We start from the raw sequence: 24,254 nt of genomic DNA, 5'->3' as shown, positions 1-24,254 counted from the left end.
TGGCAGACTGATAAGGTCTTGCATTCATTTTGGAGAGAGAGAAGTCATTCTGCAGAGTGCCAGGCATCATGATCTCAGAATTTCAGTTGTGGCATCTGCTGGATTATATTTTGACTGAGATGAAAAATAGGTTCCAAATTATTCAGAGAATTTTGAAACATGCAAGGGAACAGGGATGTTGATAAGGGATTCCTGGTATGTTCCTAAAGCCTCTTCTCTCAGAGCAGTGGAAAAGATGTTGGTTTATAATTTCCTCGCTTCAAAAACGTGTCTTTCATAGTTGGAAGATACTGTCAGAAGAATTCTTAAGATAAGCAATGAGTTCAGTGTCAGAGCCTCATACCAGAGTGTACAGTAAGCAGTAAGTGATGCATTTCTCTGGACTGAAGACAGTCCTGCCTTTGTTCTCCTCTGCCATCCTGTCCAGGCTCTGTGTATAAAGCTTATGCAGCTGTACTGTATTGTTGGTTTATTGCTATATTAACATACCTCCTGTCATTGATCCATCAGGAGGGACAGCCTGTTTTCATATGTGGCCCATGGTTTGTAACTGTCAAGTTAGAAACTATGAATTCAGAATTTCTATTATTTTTTTTTCTGTATTTTTATAGTATATATTAAGAATAACTGTGCAAAATTAATGTTGTTGTTGAGAAGCTTTTTGCATCTAATTTCATTGTGCTTGTATAGCAGGCCGTTTCAACATAAGGAATCCTAGTTGTTTGCATCTGTACAGAAGGAGTAGAAGGCATATTTCAGTGTAAATTCCAGAAACTCCGTTGCTCTTATTGGTTTATGATATTGTATTTTGCGAAATGAAACTTAAAAAAAAATCCTCAAACTGTTAAAGGCTTAGTGGCAATAAGACTTTTTTTCTTTTTTTTTTTTTTCCAATATATACCTGAGTTTGTTGCCTTTTTCAGTCACAGCTACCAACTTTTGCAGGTACTTTCAAAAAGGGTGAAAGTACTGTTAGCTTTAGATTGCTTTGCGTTTATGTGAGCAGTAACTTTTTACGTGAAGTTCCGAAGACCTTTGCCTTGCATCAAGAAAGAACATAAAAATCAGCCATGATCATACTAAATACAGCATCAAGCCAGAGATTAATGTCTTAAAAACCATGTTTGACCCTTGTGCCTGAAATATCTGCATTAAGAGACAAGAAATACGTAAATGACTGATCTTCAGCTATTTTAAACTGCATTTAGTTCTTGCTTTCAACTCTCGTCCTGCTTAGTGATTTTCCTTTCTGTAAATTTCCCTAATGCTATGCTTGACTTGTTTACCAAAGTCTAGATTGCACAAAGGTATTGGTTATATAACTGTTGATCCAAGTTTTTACTCATGCTGCAGATTTGGTTCTGTCTTACACGTAGAAATCTTTCTGTTGTCTTCAGGTTGGAAGTCTCAGAGAGCTTATGTTGGATGGCCAGGCAGGTTTCTTATTATAATGAAGGAGAACTGTATATCCCCTTTGCAGAAACAGGAATGTTAACTGATGTCAAAAAAATGGGTAAGGATTTGTATCCACTTAGTAACATAGGGTAGATAGTAACCCAAAGCATAACATGCAAATCTTTGCAGCTGTGTTATCCATGGCAATGGTAAAATGTAGTATGTAGGTGAGATTTGTTAGAGGAAGTGACTGTGAACAATTGTCAGCTGGAGGCAGCCCTGGGGAGCAAGGAGGAGCAATTCTTTAGAGTTAGATGTTTCAGATAGGTCATGTGAAATCCCACTTGGTTAAGTATTTCCACTATATGGAAACTACTCCATGTTGGAAAGCTTAATTTATATTCTCTCAAAATTACAGTAGGGAAATTTATGAGGATGTTTTTGGAGAGCAACATTAGTTTGGCACAGAGTCTTTAATGAATACCTTGGGCAGAGCGTTCATGCTCAGCTTTGATTTAGAGCCCAGATTCACAAACGTTTGAACTTAATTGCTGCTGAGGGTGCTATGTTCCTCCCTCCAGGTTTGAGGAAGCAGTTCACAAAACATCTCAAGAATAGATGTGTGTTCGTGTTTCTCTTGCAACAAGTAAATTGAAGTATTTATTTTGGTTAATTTCAGCTATTTTGTGAATGTAGCAGCTTCAAAGACAGACTGTGGATGAAAACAGCCACCTTGGAGCTGAATCAAATGCCAAAAATATGTATAAGAAAAAAGATTTTCTTTATCATGTAGAACCTTCCCACTAAGTTATGTTGAAATAGGACCTTAATCTTAGTAAGTCTGTCCTCAGAGTGATGCTTCAGGGACAGATCCAGTGATCTGGATTTGATTTGTATTTCCTGAATACTTATACCTGCAAGTTAGCTATGTGTTATTGTTGAAAGAATATTTTGGCTTGGTGCTCCTTCTAGCTTTGCTTTTAGTTTTATATAGGGAAAAGTGGGTTGCAAAATCAAGATTTTAACTCATTGCTAAAAGTTTCTGGTAATTCAGTGTCATTTTGTAATGAAGGCAGAAATAGGCACCAGAATGTAGAATAATAGAGTCGTCAACAAATTCTATGATTGTGGATGTGTAGTTTTGGTTAAGAGCCCATCCCTACCTCTCTTGATAAGTGGACAGCTTGTTTGGAGTTGTCTTTTTAATGCAACTCCCACTGAATGCCTAGGCTGGGTTTGGTACTTGCACAATTTGGCTTTGAATTTCTGACAGGGGTATTGAAAAAAAGGCCATTTTTCAATGGACAAGGATCAGGTGCTGCACTCTTTTAATATAAGTTAACCCTAGAAGCACAGGACATTTAATTTATGTGATTTGTAGTGTGAGTTAAAAGGGCTTTCATTTAAAGACTTTACATAAAAACAAGATTACAGGAAAGCTTAAAGGAACACCTGAAAGAAAATGCCCCAAGGGTGTTTTTCTTTCTGCCTACAGGAGGTGCCTGTTGGGCATCTGGTATACTTTTCTCTGCTGTTGCTTTAGGCAAGGAAAGTTAGCCAGCTGACCTTGATACAGTGATTCAATGAACTCTTGTTTTCTAAAAGTGAGCTACAGGACACTCCATTTTATTCTAGAAATCCTTCCATCCTGTGATTCTTTTTTGGCTGTTTGAATTTCTCTGTCAACTGCTTTCACCTGTGGAAGTGCTATCATCACTGAGAGCTCAGAAGTTGTCTGCAGACAGCTGTCCTCTCAAAATCATTCTGTCAAATGCCTTCCCCCAGTTAGCTCCAGTCACCTGAGAAAGGTAAGTCAGGAGCTGTACCCTGCACTAACTAGACCTTGTGATAGGGAGAGCAGCCTGCCCCAGAGAGCGACCAGGTTTGCAAAACTAAGGTCTTGTGACCATCTGCCTGCCTTTTTGACATTCAGAAAGAAGGGCAAGTAATGCCTGACCTTTTGTGACTTAAGTTTCTAAAGAAAGCATCTGGTTTTGAGTGAACTTGTTGCTTTAGCCAGTTTTGTTTTCATCTGGGGAAAAAAAAAATCAGGAAAATGTCAGAAGTCAAAATGCAGAGCATGCTCTGGCCAGCTTAGAGCTGTAGCTTCTCCCTGTTCCTGTGCTACTTCTCTGATAGCAATACCCAGTACGTGTGTCCTGTTGTGTGCATCTGTATGTGATGTGCACCCACAAAATGGATTATAAAAAGAAATGTGACTGGTCAGGCACACCTTTGACATCAGAAGTGGCCAATGTGCCATGATAAAGGCTGACATATATCTTCACTTAAAGATATTCCATAATCTTTCTGTTGCATATTTAATGTTTAGAAATCTAACCCAAATGTGTTGAAAACATGGCTATGCATGCAGTTCCTGCCACTGGTTTCGGTAGGGTAGGGCAGTGCTACAGTTCCAATGCCCAAAGACTTCAATGAGAAGGGACTAAAAAACCATTTCTGAAAATGTGGCAGAAATAGTTTCTAATGGTTTAGCAGATTAAATTAATTTCAAATACTTTTATAAACATTTAATCCAGATTACTTTTATATAGGGGAGGGTATGAGAAGAAGAGGTAAAAGAAAATTTGAAATTTAGAGTAACAGTTTAATTAAAAGCATTATTATAGAGAGCTAGTTACAACTCATTGAAAATATACTTGAATGAGATTTCTTTTTCAGATGAAAATAATGCTTTTCAGATTTCTGTATTTCAGACAGTGCTAACCCTGGTTGGTGTTTCCACTTAGCTATCATTAACTTGGATTTAACAGTGAGGTGGGTGGGATCTAAGAGAACAGGGTCCCCAACTGAAAGAATAAATAGCCATGCAGTAAGCTTTGTACTTAAGAACTTTACATTGTATTGTATTGGAACAAGTTCTGCCATAGCCATAAATCTTATTTTCATTTATAAAGTGAGCTAATTACAATGGTAATGCACTGTCTTTTTAAACATGGTGTTTCAAAAATATTGTATTACTGTTATTATTAAAGAGTATGCCCCATGGTTCTTTCTTAAATTTTTGTTTTCTGGGAGAGACCCAAAGTGTGGTTCTTTGTTTCTCTTCATAAGCATAATGAAATCTCACTTTCCAATAAATGTCCTTTTTTTTTTTCCCTTAGAAAAAGTAGTAAAAAGCACATTGTTGGACACTTTGTTTCCTGCCCTGCTGTGGTGCCCATGGGCTGGGGCTATGGGTTTTTTTTGTTTGGTTTTAATACAAACAGCACCTGCTGATGGCCTTTGTTTATAAAGGTTTAAAAATATAAAGGAGTCTTTATTGTTTAAAGCTTCAATACTACTGGTTTGAATTGCTTCACTGTAAAGGCTTCTGCATTTTTTGAGAAGGCAAATTACCAAAGTCCCTTGATTGAACAGAAGAAGAATGAGGCATGGCTATCTAGGTGGCCTGGGAGGATTTTCTGCAATTGGCCACCTATTGCTTGGATAGCTATTGGAAGACAGACACAGGGGCAGCCAGAGGCTCAGTCGCTCTGTTCAGTACGGATATCCATGGTGGTAACTTCCGTGGTGACGGTAGTCGTCTTGGTAGCCTTCTTGGTAGCCCTGGTGGTAGCTGTGGTAGCCATACCCACCATACTCATCATCAGGGCACTGCATGCCCAGCGACTGCTGGATTGTCATTTCCTGGCGCCGGAGCTGCATGGAATCAATCAGGTCATACACAATTGCCATAGACCACATTGGAGAAGGATACCAGGATTTGACGTTGCCATCTTTCCCCACTAGAAGCATGGAGAAATATTCTGGGCTAATTTGGAAATAATTCCGAATGTCTTTCACCAAATTAGCCGGGATGTCTTCTCGGTCTACAGTTGAGCTTCCTAGAAAGTGATCACATAAAATCAGCATTAATGTTTTGTTTAGGTGATGGTGATGATTTCTAGGTAAAAAAATTAGCAACAGGAGATGGGATCTAGCCCAAGAGTTGGCAATGTAAAATTATTGTAATTTGCAAGTTCAGATCCATTTCCTGCATCTGAAATGAAATAACTGTGAACTGAAGATGTATTTTTAACAGCTTTTTAAAGTTTAGTAAACTTGTCCTTGTTCTCTTATTCATAGATTATTATCTATGTACTTATCCTATTCTCTTATTCTTCTGAAGCTACTGTAGTGTGGTACATCTTTTTGTCACCCAAAATCCATGAACTTCTTTGATGTCTTTGCAGCTTGGGTCACCAGTTATGTATTGCAGAAGGCATATGTGAAAAACAGTAACAGTGAAAGAAATTACAGGAATTGAATTGTGATAGAAGAATTGCAAGAGCCTATAGAGCCTCACTCTTGAACTGTCATAATATGTGAGGTGTGGGATGTGGTAGATGTAATTTCCTCTTCAAAGTACATGTTCTAGGGTGAATCTGATGAACTCCAGATGTGTGAAGTCTGTGTTGGGTGAATGAGTAGAAAGTGTAAGACAGTTAAGATCAGTGGGCACATATTTACACAGTTGGCTTGGCAACAGGACTCTTACATGGTGGCTTACAGACTTAATGTTCCTGTGCTGTAGAAGGACTAGAATGCTTTCATGCACAGAGCATGAGTTGGAGTACAGTTGGGATAAATAAGCTGCTTTCTGTCTTTGTTCCTCCACTGATGGAGGCAGTTGTTTGGATTAGTTAGTAGAGAAACCTGCAGCATTTGACAATGGGACTTTCTCAAGGATCTGCCTGAAAGAGCCGGGATGCAAGTGGAATACTAAACAGAGTTTATAAGAAAGATGGAGAATGGGCCCTGGTAAAAAGTCTGAGTCAGAACAAAGGGTATTAATTTTACACAGAAAGAGGGTAAATTTAGATTGAAGAAAGATGTTTTTTAGGGTATGGGTGGTGTGACCCAGGAACAGGTTGCCCATATGGATGCTCTGTCTCTGGAAGTGGTCAAGGATAGGTTAGCTGGGACTTTGAGCAACCTGATGAAGTGAAACATATCCCAGCCCATGGCAGGGGGTTGGAGCTTGATCATCTTTAAGGGGTCCTATTCACTCCAAGACATTCTATGAATATAAACGAGGGATCCAGAGAGGAGAATCTGAGTGTGTGTTTGATTAGCCCTGCAAACTCTTGAGCATGTAAAAAGGCACAAACATCCCTGCCTCTGACAGCAAGGCTAGAAGAGTGTACTGGGGACTGTAAGCTTAGGCGGGAAATCAAAATGTGAGATAAATTTCAGATATTTGTTCTTTTCTGTCCTGAAGAAATATAATATATATAATATAATATATAATGTTTAGTCCAGAAGCACCAAGAAAGCTTTTGTTTTCTTTTGTGTCATCTTATTTCTTAGAAGAAACAAAAGAGGAAAACAGTCATACTCATCTCTCTAAAGAAATTACAGCAAAGAAGTACTCAGCACTGTATAATGCCTTTCTTGGGTAATACTGAAGAAACTGAAATCAGTCACTTACCATTAATTGGATACAACTCTAAGACACCTCCAATATCTTCTCCAACTCCTAGCAATTTGAGGATAGTTATGTGGCGCAGACCTGTGGAGGAAATGAAGGTTTTGGGTCAGACCAGATCTTTGTGTTTATCTTTGGTCAGATTTCAGTTTGATCAGCCAGGTCTGTGATTGCTAAGTAAGGGTCCAGTTTCAGCCAGCCCTCCAGGAGAGTTACTGATTTCTATGGAGTTCCTGCCAGTCACATCACCTGTCCCAAACAGGATAAGCTGATGTGTTGAGTAAATATGATATCAGTTGCATAAAGCTGTTCCAAGGCCAGCAGCATGGTGATGTGGTTCTGTAGCATAGGGATACACCAGTAAATTACAGAGGCCATTCTTCAACTCCAGAATCTTCCTGCACTGTTTTCTTCACTAGTGAAGCTTTTACTTACACATACAGCAAAAAATTATTTAGAGGCAATATAACCTATGCCAGTTAAACTCTGAATGACTGCAGGGAATAGCTTATGAAAGATACTCACTTCTTCCATTTGATCTGCACAGAGGCCTGGACTGTTGCCTCTGCTTTGAAGAAAGACCTTAGGGATAGCAAAAACTCTTCATGTAACATGACTCAGTACAATCTATTGTTTTAGTTACATCTTTGATGTAGCTGCTTTTATAACTTGGAGGTGAGATGCTTGGAAACATGCCACTTAGTTAAAACACCCATTGACAAATGCTTTAGAAACTTACTGGATCATGTTCAAGTTGTCCCTACCAAAGGGTGGGGACACTCAACTGTTTTGACTATATTTTATTCTTCAGAAAGCATTTTGCAGTGGCCCATGCAGTTTACTTTAGTACTTTTCCAATGAGATGATGCTGATGCTCTGAATGAAAGCCAGGTGATTATGAATAAACAACCACACTGTGCAGATCTCCCTTCTGATGGAATTGAAATGCATAGATATAGCAGCTGTTGAAAGGGACCTGTTTCATTCTGTTGAAGGAGTCAAATCTAGCATTGCTAGGAACTTAAGGAGTAAGCCTTAAATTAAATTTACTTGTCATTCCATGACAAGAAAACAGAAGAGTGCCTCTGGGTCTTGCCCTTAGTTGTCTCCTGGAGGAACCCTGACTATGTAGGTGAATCTTAAGTACCTAGTTATGAGTCTGGGTGGGCTTTTATTGGATGGAAATGGCTTCCATTAATATTTTTACAGATTTTTGCAATGAAGCAGTAAGGAGAAGAAAAACACCCTGATGTCCATGCATCTCCCTGATGCCTGCCCCAGTTCTCAGTTGGATCTTAAAGGATCTACTCTTACCAAAGCATTTCCTTGTGTTGTTAAGTTGTGCAGTACAAAAGAACCTCAAAACAACTATTACTCTCCTGAATTACAAGCCTGAAGAGAAACTTTGGAGTGCTAGCACTTTCTGCTACATTAGTGTAATGTTTCAAAAATTATTCCAGGGAACACTTTGTTTAGCTGTCTTAGCTGCCAGTGTGCTATACTGCCTACTTAGCACAATCTTCCATTTGCATCTGGAGGAAAATTTTCAGTTGTCAGACTCCTCAAACTGTCCAGGTTCAAACTTGAGCAAAGGAATCTATCACATCACCAGGAAGGATGTGGTTTGGGGGAGCAAGACTATAATTTTTTTTGACTTACCAAAATTGCAGGCTTGTCCACTGAGAGCAGCAAGCTGCTGGGAATAAGCCCAATCTTCATCACTGGGAGCAGAGATCACCACCAGCCGCCTTCTCCATCGAAACCTGAAAAGAGAGTGTGACCAGGCATGGTCATGACATGTGACTGAAGTCCTATTAGCATTTCTGTTCACTGTAGGCTGAGATATGCCATATCTCTCACAACTTCTAAGTAACAGCTGGATGGGAAATCTTCCCAGTTCTGTCTATCACTGGGAGAGGATAAAGCTTGTTTTGAATTTTACAGCTCCAAAACTTTCAAAGAAACACTTGCAGTGCTGCTGCTTCACCAAACAAACACTTCAAAGTTTATGATCTTTTCTCAAAGCCCCTTCAGTAGTTACAGCAGTGCTGAGAAGTGTATATGCAAGAGAGAAGGATTCCTGTGGAATTCCTCACTAGGCATTTAGCTTTTGCGTCATTCACCACTGCTGGAACTGCACAGTTATTTTGCAGTCCAAGGGCTGTCTGAGAATTAGGGTGTATCTTCATTTCAGACATAACTCATACTTCTGTGTAAATAATCACTGACCTCTTTTTTCTTTCCTGCACCATGTTTGCTCAAAATACCTTCAACATGGCTTTAAATCTGAGCTTGTTTGTAAGTGTGTGTTTGTGTCAGCCTGTGGCTGTATAAGGCATATATGGGGCAATAAGATAAACCTTGGAATCTTTCTTTAATAGTGGCTGCACCATCTACCCAAGATTTTGCATAAGGATCTCCTGCCTTTCCTGTCAAGGAAAGGCAGTGCCATAAGAACATCTGAAATCTTTAAAAATTCTAATTCTACAGGTTTTTAATACTCTCTCAACAACTTGTTTTTTGAATATAGGTACTTCTCCACTTAATCTAAATAAATCAGATTTATAGGAATTTGCAAAGCTGCAGAGATATTTTTACAGCAGGAAATGATCTTTTAAATGGATACAGATGTTACTCTGTTATAATAATAGCCTGCTTTTCTGCTTTACCATGTGAAGATCTCAAAATGAAGGCTAATGCAAAATGTCAATTCTTCTTCACTTAAGAGAAGCTGAAGATATGGTGGGACTTGCTCAAAGTCAGAGAAGAAGTTGTTAGAAGAGCAGGGCATGCTGAGGTCTTTGCTTGTTGATTGATACTGATTTATTTTTTTTACAATTAGAGAAGTAAATCCTTGAAAAGCAAACCTCCTCAATTTTCTTCTTTCTCAGGAGGAACAGCAAAGAGACATGAATGTGTGTGTACAGTTAAGTGAATAGGAATGAGAAGCAATAAGGATCACATATGTGATGTGAAGAAAAGGAGGGAAATTCTGCGACATTATTCTGAAAATGGGGACAAAATACTGTTTGTGCTCTTTTGTATAGAAAAACAGCTGGATACCTACCAACCGTGAGTGAGAATGTGGCCATTGGATCACATTTTGCCTAGGGAAAAACTGAGTCACTTTAAGATGCTTTTGTATTTCTTTCTATTTTTTTTTTAATATCTCCTTTGGAGTTACACAGAGCTGAAAAGTGTTGAAAGCCATTCAAGCTGTTTATTCCCCTGCCCCAGGAGCACTTGGTGTGCTTATCTGGGACTACAGCTTAGAAATTATTTCAGTTGGTCCTTCACACTCACCACACTTCACAGTAGTTTGCCAACATTAATGTACAGATTTCTGCTTTATTTCTGACATCAGAAGCCGTGGACCAATACTCCTGACAAATCTTCCAGACCCCTCCTTGTGTGGAACCTTTCTTCTGTTTTATATCCTGTTCTTATGTGTGAGCCCAGAGAGCAGCACAGCCAGTATCTCAGATTTAGAGGGGGACTCACCCCCAAACTCAAGGTTTTCTTCCTCCTTTGTGTTGCTTTTAAGCATTACTCAAGCTGGCTCTGGCTCTCATGGTCTCCTTTCACACCAGGCAGGTTTTTTAAGAACAATATTCGCATTATTATAGCTGAGCTCTGCAAGGAGCAACACCAGGGAGATGATGCCAAGGCTGTTGTTCAACTGGGAACATGATATTGGACAAATCTGGAATTAATTTTACTGGGAATCTGACCAGCTAATGTGGTTAGAGAAGTCCACCCAATATTTAAAGCCTGATGCTTCTTTCAAAGACAACAAATGCATTCTATGCTGCAGCAGCAGTTCTGTTAATAGATGCAACACTGCATTTTTTGTGCCCAGCTTTCTAATGTGTATTTATTACTAGGGCTGTTTCCAAGCAAGGAAGCATTTGGGGCCTGTCCCTTTCCAGTATACAAGCTCTTTCTTGTGCTGATCAGCTGTTTCCAAACTGTGGTGGTTCTTGGTGGTCTCAAGGATGAATCACTGGGACCTAAACAGGAGGTGGTGAGGTGGGTGGGGTGGATCTTTTTGAAGGTGCTCTTTCTGTTGAAGCGGCCATTGAACTTTTTAAAAAAAATTATGTATCAACAACCTATTCATTTACTTGTTGCTTCTTTCCTCCTCATCATAATCCATCTTGCTGCCTCAGTTATTTTTAAAGCCATCTGGCATTAACAGTGTATTCCCATTCTCACAGTAGGTGAGGAAGATGCAGTTGTAACAGATAAGGTCTAGAATGATAGGGTAGTCCTAATTTCATGTCAATTATCCTGTTATCATTGAGAGAGGGCTGTAGCTGCACAGCTGCACAGCTCTTCTGTGGGTCTGAATTATCACAGTCCAGATAAATTTATTGCCTGGAATTTAGATCTTGGGGTAGAGTAATAACACAGTATGTAGAGATTGCATAAACTAAATTGTCTTTCTGTAGAAGGTCTCCAACATTTTGCAAAAGACATCTGGAAGACCGTTAACAATATGCATGACTAATACTGGCAAAGACAAACTGTTATCTCAAGCAGGATAAGAAGGAAGTTAGAGAGAATTTAAATTTATTTGGACTATATGAAAGGGATTAAAATGGGATTAATGAGATTGGGATGGTTGATGATCAAAACACATAAACACTGTGTTTCATACATGCAGCTAACATCTGTGGATTAATCCTTATTTGCTCTTCTAATGCAAATCAGTTTTATTATCTCCATGTCATGATGGGGAAACTGAGGTATTGAAAATCAGTGTCCAAGGAAGATTAGTTCCTCAGGAAACATGCTTCCTGTCTTTCAGCATTCTATACAAGACTGCATTCAGCTCTGACTGCATCTCTCTATTTGCTTAACATTGTAAATACTTGAGAAACCTGTATTTAAAAATCCTAGAAATAGTTGTATACATGAGTATTTTTCCAGTACAATGACAATTAGAACTAGCAGCAGATAAGAACAGACGGTGATACCTGGATAAGAAGCTCTCAAGAGATTGCTTCTTATCTTCTTTGCAGACAATGCCCTCTTTTTTCTGTCTTTCCATGTCTTTAATTCGTGATTGGAAGGTGTCAATCAAATCAAACACAGACTTCATTGCTATGGGTACTTCATAGTATTGCTGTTAGGAAAAAAACAAGACAGGTGGGTATAAGGATGCTCATATTAGCAGCCTTTCTGCTTGTATCACAGCACTGTAGGATGTTTAGAGATAAAAGTATTCTAACTCGCATGCAGGCAACAAGGCCTAAAACAGATCAGAAACTATGGAAAATATAATTGGTTTTGCAGTCAGACTGCCCTTTGGGAGGGGCATATTTTCACTATTTGCCCAAAGTGATAAGGCCATGACATTGTAGTTATTATATGCTTTTGTAAGGCCATTCAGCTAGAGGATTGTCCTTATGCAATGTGCTGTCATCCTGTTGAGCAGCCAAACTTTGTGTTTTAGAATGTCAGGTACTACATTAAAACCCTGTTAGCTGTGGGAAGGTTCTGTTCCTCATCATTCCAGCAGAAACACAATTCCTGAGATCCTTACTCCTGTAAGTGCAGAAAATGAAGATAGCTACCTATGTTCTGAAAATTTTGCTTGCTGTTTTTAGCTTGTCCTCCAGCAATGACCAGGTCCTGCATCAGTATCTTGTGTGCCTCACATGCAAGTGTGTAGTATAATTTCCCAAGTTTTCCAATTTTTTTTTAGTATGTTTCCAATGCATTTTCTTTTAAGAGAGCTGAGTTCAAATAATTGAAAACCTCACCTTGACCTTCATGTCAGTGTCTGTCAGCACCATGAAGAAATCATTGTAGGTCATCCCATACTCTTTCCTCAACTCACTTATGAGCTGCTGGTCCACAAGATCTTCATCTTCTATCACTTTCATGGGCTTTTCATTATCTTAATGTGAAGCAAAGGAGAAATAAAAATATGGAATCATGTCATGGAATCACACAGCACTTTGCCTTTAATTTTGCCTCAAAGGAAAAGGGAGTATTCATTTCTTAGAAGCTCTCTTCCTGCTGCATATTCAATGTATTACGAAACATGTGTGTGAACTTTTCATTCATAAGACTTTTAACTGTCTAGTCTTCCATCCCAATAGTCTTTGAAAATCAGTCGATCCTAGGATTTACGCACTTCAGTATTTATCATTTGTATGGTTTTTTGAAAAATATTGCTCTTTCCTGGGAAGATCTCTGAGATTTTTTTCAATATGCTTATACATGTATATGCACGAACCAATCATTTCACCAGCTTCTGAAATGTAGCCACTTCTGTAATTGAAAATATAAATTTTGGCAATGTGCATCATGTGCAAATGAGGCAGCAGAGGTGATTTGGGTCAGTAAAATATAGCTAGAACCCCTTGAGCTTGGCCAGGACAGTAGAGTTAACCTTACCAGTCTTAAAAATTTACATTTAGTGACTACAAGAAATCAGAAACTGTCTTGAATGCTGCAGTGTTAGCAGCATACCTCTCTAGATACCCCAGTTTGGCACTCCCTCCTCCTTCTGCTTACTGATTCTAGCAGTCTGACAGGCAAAAACTTACTTTTGAGTACAAATTGTACCTACTCAGTGATCCACTCTAAGAAAACATTCTGAAACAATGAGAAAAAGACTTCTGAAGACTGAGATTTGAAGAGAAGCCTGTGGAGGTACTGAGGTTCCTTACATCCTGTGGAACCAGGGTGAATTGCAGTCAAGTCCTGAAAGTCTGTGTCATCAACACAGCCTCAGCTGTAGCATCCACCACAGCCCCATACAACTGCAGCAGTGCTGAAACAAGCCTCAATATGCAATTGTAGGCCTGGAAAGCTAAGGACAGGCTAAATCACACACCAAAAGAAATGTTACCTGTGCACCAAGAGCTCCCTGCAAACACTGCTTGCATATGCCCTGTGACACCACTATGAATGCTACATTCATATCCTTAGAAATCCCATGGCTTAAGTGACCTACAGCAGGTCATCACAAGGTGTAATCCAGAGGTACAGCTTTTCAGTCCCTTGCTCCATAATTATTTGTCAAATATTTGTCAAATAGAGATGTGATTAATTGATCCAAGTTAAGAACACAGCAATAAGAAAGATTTCAGTCATTATACAGAAAAGCATTTTAAATAATTTTCTAAACGTACGTAGCTTTTAAGGAGCATACTGATCTGATTCAAATTTTACAGTTGGTCCATCCTGTGTATAGACTGAATGAAACTTCTGAATTAAAATTTTGGGCAAATGTCTGAATTAGAATCTGATCTTTAGGTTTCATACCTTGAGCCCACTGCTTACCAAAAAAAAGCTGAGCCAGCAAATATTACAATTTGGTTATACTTATCATGCTATATATCTAATTTATATGATTTTTCATTGTTATATGTAACTCAGTTGAAAGTTTTATAAAGAATTAACGAGCAATGTTATTCACTTTTGATTGGATGGATTGATGGATGTGCTAATTGGTTATTCACTTCATAAATATATGTAAATCTTGCATCAGGTGCTTGATGAGTGAGATTTATGCGTTACTAGTGACAAGTGTGACCATAAGAACATAGACCAAAAGTTCACGTTTAAAAGCAAGGATTATCTCATTGGCCTAGATGGAGACAGAAAAATGCAAACGTTCTTATTGTGAAATGTGATGGAAAACAGCTAAGATAAAGGAGTACCTTAGACCAACTGACCTATGGCACCCTTCTGTTTTAAACTCTAGATATCAATATGAAGTTAGCCCTTTAGAGCCTCCTTTTTACGAGACTTTCTTTCAAAATTTACAATGAAAAGAAAATTAAATTACAGAGTGAGGCAGAAAAATTCTGTATCGAGGAAAAATATAGTCCCAAATAAGTCCACAGTAAGTCACAAAGACTGACCTGCTTTTCAAATTTGGAAATTATTTCTGTGGAGAAAAAAAGAAGTTAAAGAAGTTAATCTAATTGCCTCTTTCCAAGTCACTACTTGTCCCTGACCTCTGCCTCATAAAGGACATCTGAGATCTGTATGACGATCCACCAGAGCTGAGACTATGCTACTTCCTGCAAAGTCCTTGCTCTCTTTGCTTTATCTCTGAAAGAATGGATAGACATTTCTCCACAAATCTTTGGCAGCTAGACAGTCTGGGAAAATGAGTTATCTTTAGAAATAATTCCAATGAGGTTACAAAGAAGGCCAGCAGGTTGCTTTAGCAGTACAGTGGCCTAATAGATTAGGTAATTGCTTTGATTATAGGATGGGTAGCCAGGGGCTGATGTTTACCTGATTAAAGTCCCTTTTCCCATAGGGGAAAGAGGCCATATTTACTAACTTGGGCTGAAGAGAAGACCTCTCCAGTGACACTGAGCTTTTTGTCATTCCAGTGGGAAAGTGGGAAATACTCTCTGGTTTACTGTGAACTAATGCCACTCACTCATTCACCACTTCTAAATGTGTTTGAAATTTCCAGTGAAAAGTCTTTTCTGTTGACTTTTCTGTTGATGTCTTTTGTATTTCAGACCCAAGATGCAGCACTCTGAGTAGACCTCATCACGCTGGGTGCTCAAGCTTCTCACTACAGAAACATACTGTGTACAAAAGGTTTCTTAGGAGCTTTTGCTGCCTCTGATGTTCACAGAGAGTGAGCTTTGAAGAGGCCATACAAACAGGAGGGGTGGAGGAGAAGGGGAGGCAGACAGATATTTGTATTATTTATTTGTATTGTGTGAATTTCTATAAAGCTCAGGATTTGGTGTTTTGGGAAAAATTATAGGGTGAACTTCATGAAAAGTTTAACCTATACCCTTCTAAATCTCCTGTTTTTCTTCAACCATTTAATTCCTCCTATGAGAACTCAGCTGTTAAATACACTTATGTGGTTTGGGGAAAGTTTGGATGTCAGTTAAGTTTAGAACAAGCTGAAAGAGTATGGTCTGTGTCAGAGTGAATATCTGAATATTAGCCAGACTAGAGCTAAATATAATCCTAAACAGTCCACTGACAGGCAGATGGATCTAGGTACACATAAAGTGACCTTGAGTAACCTTGGCCTGATGTGGAAAATCCTGTACTGCTCCAGATTTGTCAAGGAGGTGCACAAATGGACAGTCTGGCAGGATTTGTGACTCACTGTCGTTCAGGGACACAAGGCTAGATCCTGTCCCTCTGAGAGCAGCAGAAGCACAGCTGGAAGCCAGACATCAATCTGTGATCTTCTGGCCATTTATATGCCAGACCTGAAACACCCTGCAGCTGGTCAAGTCCTGAGCTTTCTGTTCCATCACACATCTTTTCCCAAAGTTTGGTTTTGGTAACCAGATGAACTTCAAGGGGAAAGATGTGGTGGACTTGTAAGCAAAATTAGAAGCTTTTATTCTATTTGCAGTATAGAACTGTAGAATATTTGTATTTCTTTGGCTTCATCCAACAAAGCTCTCACAGTGGTGTTAATCTTTAGAAACAGACAGAAATGCAATAGTTCAATGACTCAAGAGATACCTAAGATTAAGTGCTTTGCTGGACTGCAACCTGAAATCTTTGTCCAACCACTATTGTTACAGAAGGACAGGTTTTCACTGGCTTTGGTGGGTGATTCCTCAGGACCTGAACACTGACAGCAGTTGTTCCAAAGCTACCTAAGACAGATGGATGCCCAGTGTCACCTGTCTAAATGGAAATTCTGAATATGAAGATGGTGACACTAAATATATCTAAATGAGCTACTTTTCAGGTCCTGCATAGTCTTAGATTTTGACCCAAGGTGAGGTGATTTTTCCCTTTGCTGTCTGTATTGTGCCTATGAGATGGAAAGAAAGTATTAAAAGAAAAAGAACCTAGCTGGAAGTGGTCAATTTTCATGCTGCTGTTGTTCATGGTGCCGAAAATTGTGATGACTGAGATCTTCCTTGTTGCCATCTTGCAGAAGCTCTCCAGATACTCATCTCGCTGCTGTACATACATGGTGTTGTCCGCCTTGGGGGTTGTGATCAGCTGGTTGGTGGCAGAGACAAAAGAGTTTGTTTAGTATAAGGAATCAAGCAGGTGATTATTTTACTGGAGGAGAACTAGTCACTGTCTGCAAACAGGGCTCTCTTTCCCATAAAGCTGTTATTCTGTTTGGAGTATACCTTCATGCCCAGGCCTGACCCAAAGACATTCAGCCAGCTACAGGAAAACCTTTGGAAGCATGTACAGCTGGTTGCACCAGCTCCTCTGCTGATTCTACCACAATGCTGGTAGAAGAAATATTACTATATTTTACAGAGAGCCACATGGTCTCCTTTTATCCCTTGCCCTGCCAGTCACACCACCTCCCTCACAGCCTTCAGTGGTGCTATGACTCACTCACAGTGGGAGCCCTGGGAACATGGCAGCCTCTCTACTCTCATCCCATGGTCCAGGCAGGGCTCCCATGGCTGTTTTGACTGCCAAGGGGTGAGTACAGCTAGGGCTATATGAGTAGTTATGTAACTGATGGCCATCTAAGAAGACCTTGAAGACTTGCTAAGGCCACTGTGACCTCATCTGAAAATGACTGATTTTGCTTTTCTTTGTTCTAAGCCACTTTGATGTCTTATGGGACTTATACTTGTTCAAAGGCACAGATGTGGGTGAAAAGAAGGAGGAACAATTACAACAATAAAAGTATAAAAAGCTCTACATTTTACAGTACTTACTTCAAAGCCTTCTAAGGATTGCGAAGATTTAATTTTTAAAATGTTTAGAGCACATGACTCTGGTCTTTCATTAGTGACTGAGATGAAAATATTCCAGGGAAGGGGTGTGTGTAACAACATTCAGTGATCCTATGCAGCAGTTTCCAGCAGAAGATGCATAGGAATGCTGCAGCTCTAGCAATGTAATCATTCTAACTGGCAGCAGTGAACTGCAATCAAGCACCTGCCACTGATCCCCCAAATACAAAGGGAGCTGGAATATGGACTCAAGCTTTATGATTTAAGGTCACAAATAATCACCAAAATCCTTCAATTATAAATTTATGCTTTAATCTGTATCAGGAGTAATAATTTTCTGGCTGCCTTCTGAAGTTTGTGGGGCCTGAAGGCTAATTTTTACTGTATACTCTTTATAAATCCAGTTCATCAATGTAAAAACATTTCCGGGCTTATAAAATCTGCCTCTCATTTATGCAAAGGCCCCTGGCATGACTACAGCTTTGGGACATGAAGGTGAATGAGAGTGACAGACACAAAGAGGATTTGGTTTCTGGGGTACAGCATGTAATGCATTGCTTTTAAATTGCATATAAAAATGCTTCAAATAAAAAAAAAAGGATCATGAGAAGGGTTTGAAGACTGAGATGACAAACAGACCATTGGTTTATATTGTTTCCTCCTAGTTTTGGAGGTCATAAGCTGGAATGCAGAGTCAAGCCTGAATCTGATCCGCTTCATCAAACCTTGTAGAAAAAGCAAATTTCCAATGAAAGCTTTGTGCCAGGTCTGTTTTAACCCAGGCTGTATATGCACTGTCTCTATCAGCGTTTGCATCACAGAATCACAGGATAGTTTGGGTGGGTGGGAAGGAACCTTCAAGATGGTCTTGTTCCAACCCTTCTGCCAGAGGCAGAGACACCTTCCACTAGACCAGGCTGTTCAAAGCCCCATCCAGCCTGGCCTTGGACACTTACAGAGATAGAGCATCCACAGCTATCACTCCCTCTTTTTTATAAGCTCTCTTTAGGTACTGGAAGGCTGCTATAAGGTCTCCCTGAAGCCTTTTCTTCTCCAGGGTGAACAACCCCAACTTTTTCACCCTGTTCCCATAGGAGAGGTGCTCCAGCCCTCTCATTATCTTCCTGTTCCTCATTTGCATTCATGCATGTGTGTGTGTGTGGATGTGGGTATATATGGAGTGTTACAAATAAACTGTCAGTTGGCATTTCATCACCACAGAGAAACAAACAAAAAACCCAAATTCACAAGGCCAAAATTTCTCAACATTTTCAAGACTGCAGTAAAAGCCTCACTATAGAGAGGTGAGGCTGTTTGACTCAAAACCCATATGTTTTTTCAGTTTCTGCACCTGGGACCTATATTTGTCATTAATTGAACTTAACCTGGAATAGACTTCAGAATTCCAGATGTTTGAAATTCACACTGAAATCTGAAATTGTTAATGATGTAGAACTTTAAACCCCATGTCCTTGTTAAAAGGTGTTTGGAAATGGACTGAAATAATGTCCTTGGAAGCTAGTCTGAAAGACAAAAATACAGCAAAGCAATGGGGAACAACTTGGGTAGAGCTGCTTCTGCAGCAATGTGGGCTAATTCTCTAGAGAGGGAGTTGAGAGATTCAGGATTGTTCCCCTAAGGGAAATGAACAGTTTGATTGGAAGGAATGCAAATAGGCACGTGTGGATTCAAAGAGGCTTGAGAAGTTATTTGTTTTCCGCATGTGCTGTGTGTGGCAATGAGAAAATACAGTTCATCCACTGCTTTTACTAATAACTGAACAAAACCTATTCTTCAGGTAGCTTCAGAATAGGGAGGTTGAGGATTTTATTAGATACTGGAAAAGTAAGGTGCAGCATGGCGCAATCATTTGTCTTCCGTGATTTCTGGCCTGATAACCTGAGATTGTGCAACCCTTTTCTCAGAGATCCAGCTGTGAGGTGGCCCAGTATCAGAAGGTTCAAATTTCAGACAATCCTTTTAGTTGCCAGGACTGTGGTAGTGTTACGAATTAGTCTGACATCTGTGAGCTTTACTTTTGGCTCTCTTATTTTCAAGTTTGTTTATATTTATCCTGATGCTAACATATATTCTTGGAAACTGCGACACTGAGGCCAAATTTCAAGGATCCCAATTTCTACATAGTTTCTATCTCTGAGCTTTTGTTTTAGCTAAATATTAGTTAACAAGTAACTAATAGCCTTTATTTGCAAAATTCAGTCAAGTTCAATTTTTTCAAACTTATGTCTGTTTTCCACTTCTAGTGCTAGCTCCACATAGTCCTTACATCTTGAAGAACGGGACGGGGGAGAAGAAAGTTGCCTTGTTTTCAGGGCCATGAATCATCAGCAGAATGATTCATTACATTCCAATGGTTGAAATCTTTACTTGGCATCTTAGATTGGCACTTTAGCTATTTGTACTGGAATATGGAGCATGAAAGTCAAAGGCATTTGTGACAATGACTATTGGACAATAACTGTGAAACAGACCAGCTCTCACAAGAATATTTTTAAATAACTGTTTTTCAAAGTGTACCCTTCAGGATATGTGTCATCTGCCAGAAAAAACATTTGCACTACAACTGAAACTGTTTCCTGTCCCAGGTGAAGTGGTTTTTATAAGTAGTTGGAAAAACATACAACGCTATAAAACCTGGGGACAAGTAACTCCAGACCATGCTGAAGTTCTCAGGCTTGAAAACTTACTGGAGTGTTACAGTTTAATACAAACAGCAGGAGAAAATCCCAAACCAAAATAAAGTTTGCACAGGATCTCTGAAGATGTCTGGGAGATCTGATGCCAAATTCCCATCCCTCAGGGCATCTGATCACAAGCCTTTGTGCATATCCTCAGTCAGACGTACACTAGTAGTGCCAAGCCACCTGGCTTTCTTCCAGCTTTAGGACACCAGCACGAATATGAAGCAGGTGTGCCAGCTGGCAGGACATGCAGAGCACTGAAATGTGGTAACTTTGGCAAGTACCCCAAGGTGGTGAATGGATGTAATCCACACTGGAACCTCATTTTATTGATCTTAATGATACAGATCCTGACACCTACATATCCACTGGAAGCAAGATAATCTGATGGCTATATGTTGGCCGATAGAAGTGGCTGGGAGTTTTATCTAGGTTTTATCCTAATCTCTGGATGACTGATTTTTACACTGCATGTAAGATTTCCAGTATGAGGCTGTGAAACCTGTTGGAAAAAATTATTTGGGTCTACAAATTTTATCTCTTAAGACAAAAGCACCAAAAAAGAGTAATGCAAACCCACTTTAAACTTACAGTTCCACATATTCCTACGAGGGAGATTCAACTTCATTTAAGTATTAAAATTCAGATGAATGGATTACTTACAATGAGCCTCCTCTTGCCTTCAAAATATTCCAGGAGGTTAGTTGCTGATTTCCTGGGAGGCTGTAGGAAAGTCTTCTTGTTGGACTTAGGAAAATCCTCATTCTCAGTCCTGCTTCCCTTCTTCTTCTTACTGCGGTCTTTGTCCTGCTTGCTCTTTTTTTCAGCTTTGATCTTCTTGGACTGCTTCTCACTCTTCTGCTGCTTGTCAGATCTGTCCTTCTTCTTTTTCTTCTCAGGTTTATCTATTCGGTCATGCTTCTTTGATTCTTTTCCTTTCTTTGGGGGAATATTTCCTGCTGCAAACTGTTCCTCTAAATGGGAACTAGCAGGTTTGCTTGGGTCATATTTATCTTCATACTCATTACTGAGTATCTTTGCTTGGGTCTTCTTTTTTGGTGGTTTACTCTTAGTTGGTTTGTGTTGCCCAGGTGTGACATTCAGGTCCCTGTGGTTAAAATCCTTTCTGTCAGTTCTGTTATCTTTAAACCTACCCACATTTGCCTTTGTATAGTGCACTGAGGGAGCTGTTGGAACTTCTGTGAAACTGTCATAGCTGGCAGCCTTGTTTGGTTTCCGTGTGGCTGCCACTTGTTTCTCTTGGTGGCCGCGCAGTCGGTCCCTCCGGTTTGTTTTCCACACAGGAGAGTAGAAGTCCTCAGAGGCTGTGACTCGTGGTGTGGTGGCATCAGGGGCTACTGGCAGCCTGTGGTACTCTGTGGTGGAATGTGACTTCATGGTCCAGGTCCTCTGTGTGCTGGGGAGCAGTGTAGTTGTTGTTGTAGACCGGCTGGCTGTTGTCACTGCATGGGTGGTAGCACGAATAGTTGTGGTGGTGGGAGGGAGGGTAGTGGTCCTTACTGTAGGTAGAGGAGTGGCCACTGTGGTTGTCACTGGTTTCCTCACTGTTTTGGTCCTTGTTGGCTGATTATTGCTCTTCCTTGGATCCTCCTTCCTTGCTGACACCTGGACGTGTTCACTGCTGGGGATAGACTGCATGGTGCCCCCATTATTGCCCTCCTCAACCACTTGCCCCTCCACCCCAGCTGCTTTGCATGTCTGGATGAAGCCCTTCTGCCTCATCTTCTCAATTTTTCTGATGGGGTTCTGATCAATGACTTCATACATGGCCTCCAGCCTGACTGGGTAAGGATACCTTTCCTCCACTTGCAGGGTTTTCTTCAACAGTACCATGCCAAATTTCCCTTTTTCCAGTTTCAGAAAGCTCATGAGCTTAGGGATGAGGGCAGGATCTAGTGGCTGTTCCAGGATTTTTCCTTCATTGGTTATCCTTCTAACTTTTCCCCCTTCTTCCCCTTCTTCATGGAACAACACAATCTGCTGGATGTGCCTCTCAGCCAATTCACAGTAAACATCATTTTTCAGCAGGCTCATCATGAGCCGATAGTAGCCCTCAGAGGCATGGGGGGCAGAAATGACCCACACCCGATTTTTCCCAGCAAAGCTGGCCAGGACATTGGGAGAACTTGACCCTGAAGGGAAACGTACCACTCGTGACTGGGTGGCAGAGGATATCCCTTCATCCTTAATCATCTCAGACTTGGGGTATTTGGCTGCAGCTGTGAGTCTCTGTACCAATCTCATTCTGGTCCCTGTGCCCCTGGCCTGGGAACGTGCTTCCCCTTGCAGGAGGTTGGCAGGTGGCTTTGGAGATGCTGAAGAATCCCTCTTGGTGACAGGGTGTTGAGGATTTGGGCTTGAATTCCTTAGGGATGCTCCAGACCTTCTCAGGAGGCTGCTTGAAGCCCTGTAAGCCAGAGGCACTTTCCTAACTCCATGGCTCCCTCTTTCCACTAGTCTCTCCAGCTTCTCAGAGCCACACACTAACCATGCTGCCCACAGCAGGGCTAAGCTGAGAGCTGGCCTCCAGTTCATTGTGCAATCTGTGTTGGGTGGGGGGAGGAGAAGGAGAAAAATTAGATGTTAACAGTATGATGATAACTTGCCCAAGTGATTAAAAATGCAAAGCACAGGCTGGCTATTTTGTGTGATTTATAAATGCTTGATTACACCTCAGACCTGCCCTAGTGACTCTGTAAGTTTTACAGTTATTTTTGGAAAAACACAGAATGGATCACTTTACGAAAAAATGAGATCATGCTTCTGTAACACGACACTGTCTATCTAAAACGACACCGTGATCTGCATCCTTCTCTCTGTCTCTCACTCTCCCCATGTCTCTCACACTCTCACTATACACACATGCAAACACACACTGAGCAAGGGTCCCGTACACAGAGCAGAAAGACAAGAATTTGACTTGAAACTTACACTCTCAGGGAAGTTCCCCTGCCAGAGACGAATTTTCACGTCTTTTTTCCTTTAAAAGGAGACTAATGCCATTCAGCTTTACTGTTGTTCAGTGATTTATCTTTACGCAGCCCAACAGGTCACAGAGCCTGTTGTGTGTCTTTTAACTTTCTTCTTCACCTTCTTGACTGGCGGGATGAGGTTAGCGGAAATTTCCTTTGTGATCTCTGCTTCTCCATTTACCTGCAGGTCTGGAATTTTGCTGTACCGGTTACCCACACAGGCAAGGATTTCATTTAAGGAAAGGGAACTTCTGGCTGCTCCAAGTCTCTCTTTTAAACTTCCCAAACCTCCTTCCCACTCCTTGCTTCCTCAGTCCCGTTTAGCTCCTTTGTTTCCAGAGAGGAAAGCACCAGCACTAATATGTTTTCCAGGCTGAAGAAAAACACAGGAATGTGATGCTGAAAAAAAAAGAAAGGACGCTTCCCTTTCCCCCTTCTCCACACTTTGACAAAAGCAAATTGTAAAACACTCGTCTTTTTTTCTTCTTGGCTGGCCGCGATCCCAGAAATGTCAGGGCAACCCCAGCCCTGCTCTGAACCAGCCTCAGACAACGGTGGCCACTGGAAATGGGGGAAACTTCACTCAGGATTTAACAGCTCAGCAGAACCCGCCTCCTCCCCACTCCGACACAGCGAGGGAGGAGGAGGAAGGCTCTGGGGGTTGAAACACTGCACAGCATCACAGAGCACTTCAGAGAGGGTGACTCCAGCCTTAACTCTTTCCTTCACATATCCCAGCTCTCTGGTGTTCTCTGACTTCAGCTTTTTCTTTCCTCCCACCAAACTGACACTGGATAAAAAAGTATGTTTCTCCATCAGTCTCAATAACAGCTCTGGTATTTAAGAATTATTATTTTAAACCTTGTTATTTCTGCCTTGTCTTTCCCCTTGTTTTTTTTTTTATTGTTTTCTGGGAGTTCCTCAGTGAAATCCAATTTTTTTCTTCACTTTCCAGCCAGTTTCTCTTTCAGGTCCTCATGTATGTCAGTATATTCTTTCCTCAGACATCATATGGACATGACTGTTTGTTAATTTGTAGTTTTTAAAGAGATCGGTC

The 24,254-nt window shown here is 40.4% G+C and overlaps 1 protein-coding gene across 1 annotated transcript; it reads right to left on the bottom strand.

Moving 5' to 3' along the window:
* Positions 1-3,982: 3,982 nt before the first annotated feature.
* CCDC80 (coiled-coil domain containing 80) lies at positions 3,983-23,762 on the bottom strand. The gene is made up of 8 exons (XM_005523926.3): positions 23,157-23,762; positions 20,868-22,768; positions 16,642-16,798; positions 12,595-12,731; positions 11,806-11,954; positions 8,486-8,589; positions 6,830-6,910; positions 3,983-5,243 (listed from the first exon to the last, which is right to left on the bottom strand). Exons 2-8 carry the CDS (start codon positions 22,758-22,760, stop codon positions 4,897-4,899), a joined length of 2,868 nt encoding a protein of 955 aa, XP_005523983.2. The 5' UTR covers positions 22,761-22,768; positions 23,157-23,762; the 3' UTR covers positions 3,983-4,896.
* Positions 23,763-24,254: the final 492 nt, after the last annotated feature.

Source organism: Pseudopodoces humilis, chromosome 2, assembly GCF_049639895.1.
Source record: "Pseudopodoces humilis isolate 2021_Gansu_Grassland_sample_001 chromosome 2, ASM4963989v1, whole genome shotgun sequence".
Classification (NCBI taxonomy): domain Eukaryota; kingdom Metazoa; phylum Chordata; class Aves; order Passeriformes; family Paridae; genus Pseudopodoces; species Pseudopodoces humilis.
This window is presented reverse-complemented; position numbering and strand designations above follow the sequence as displayed.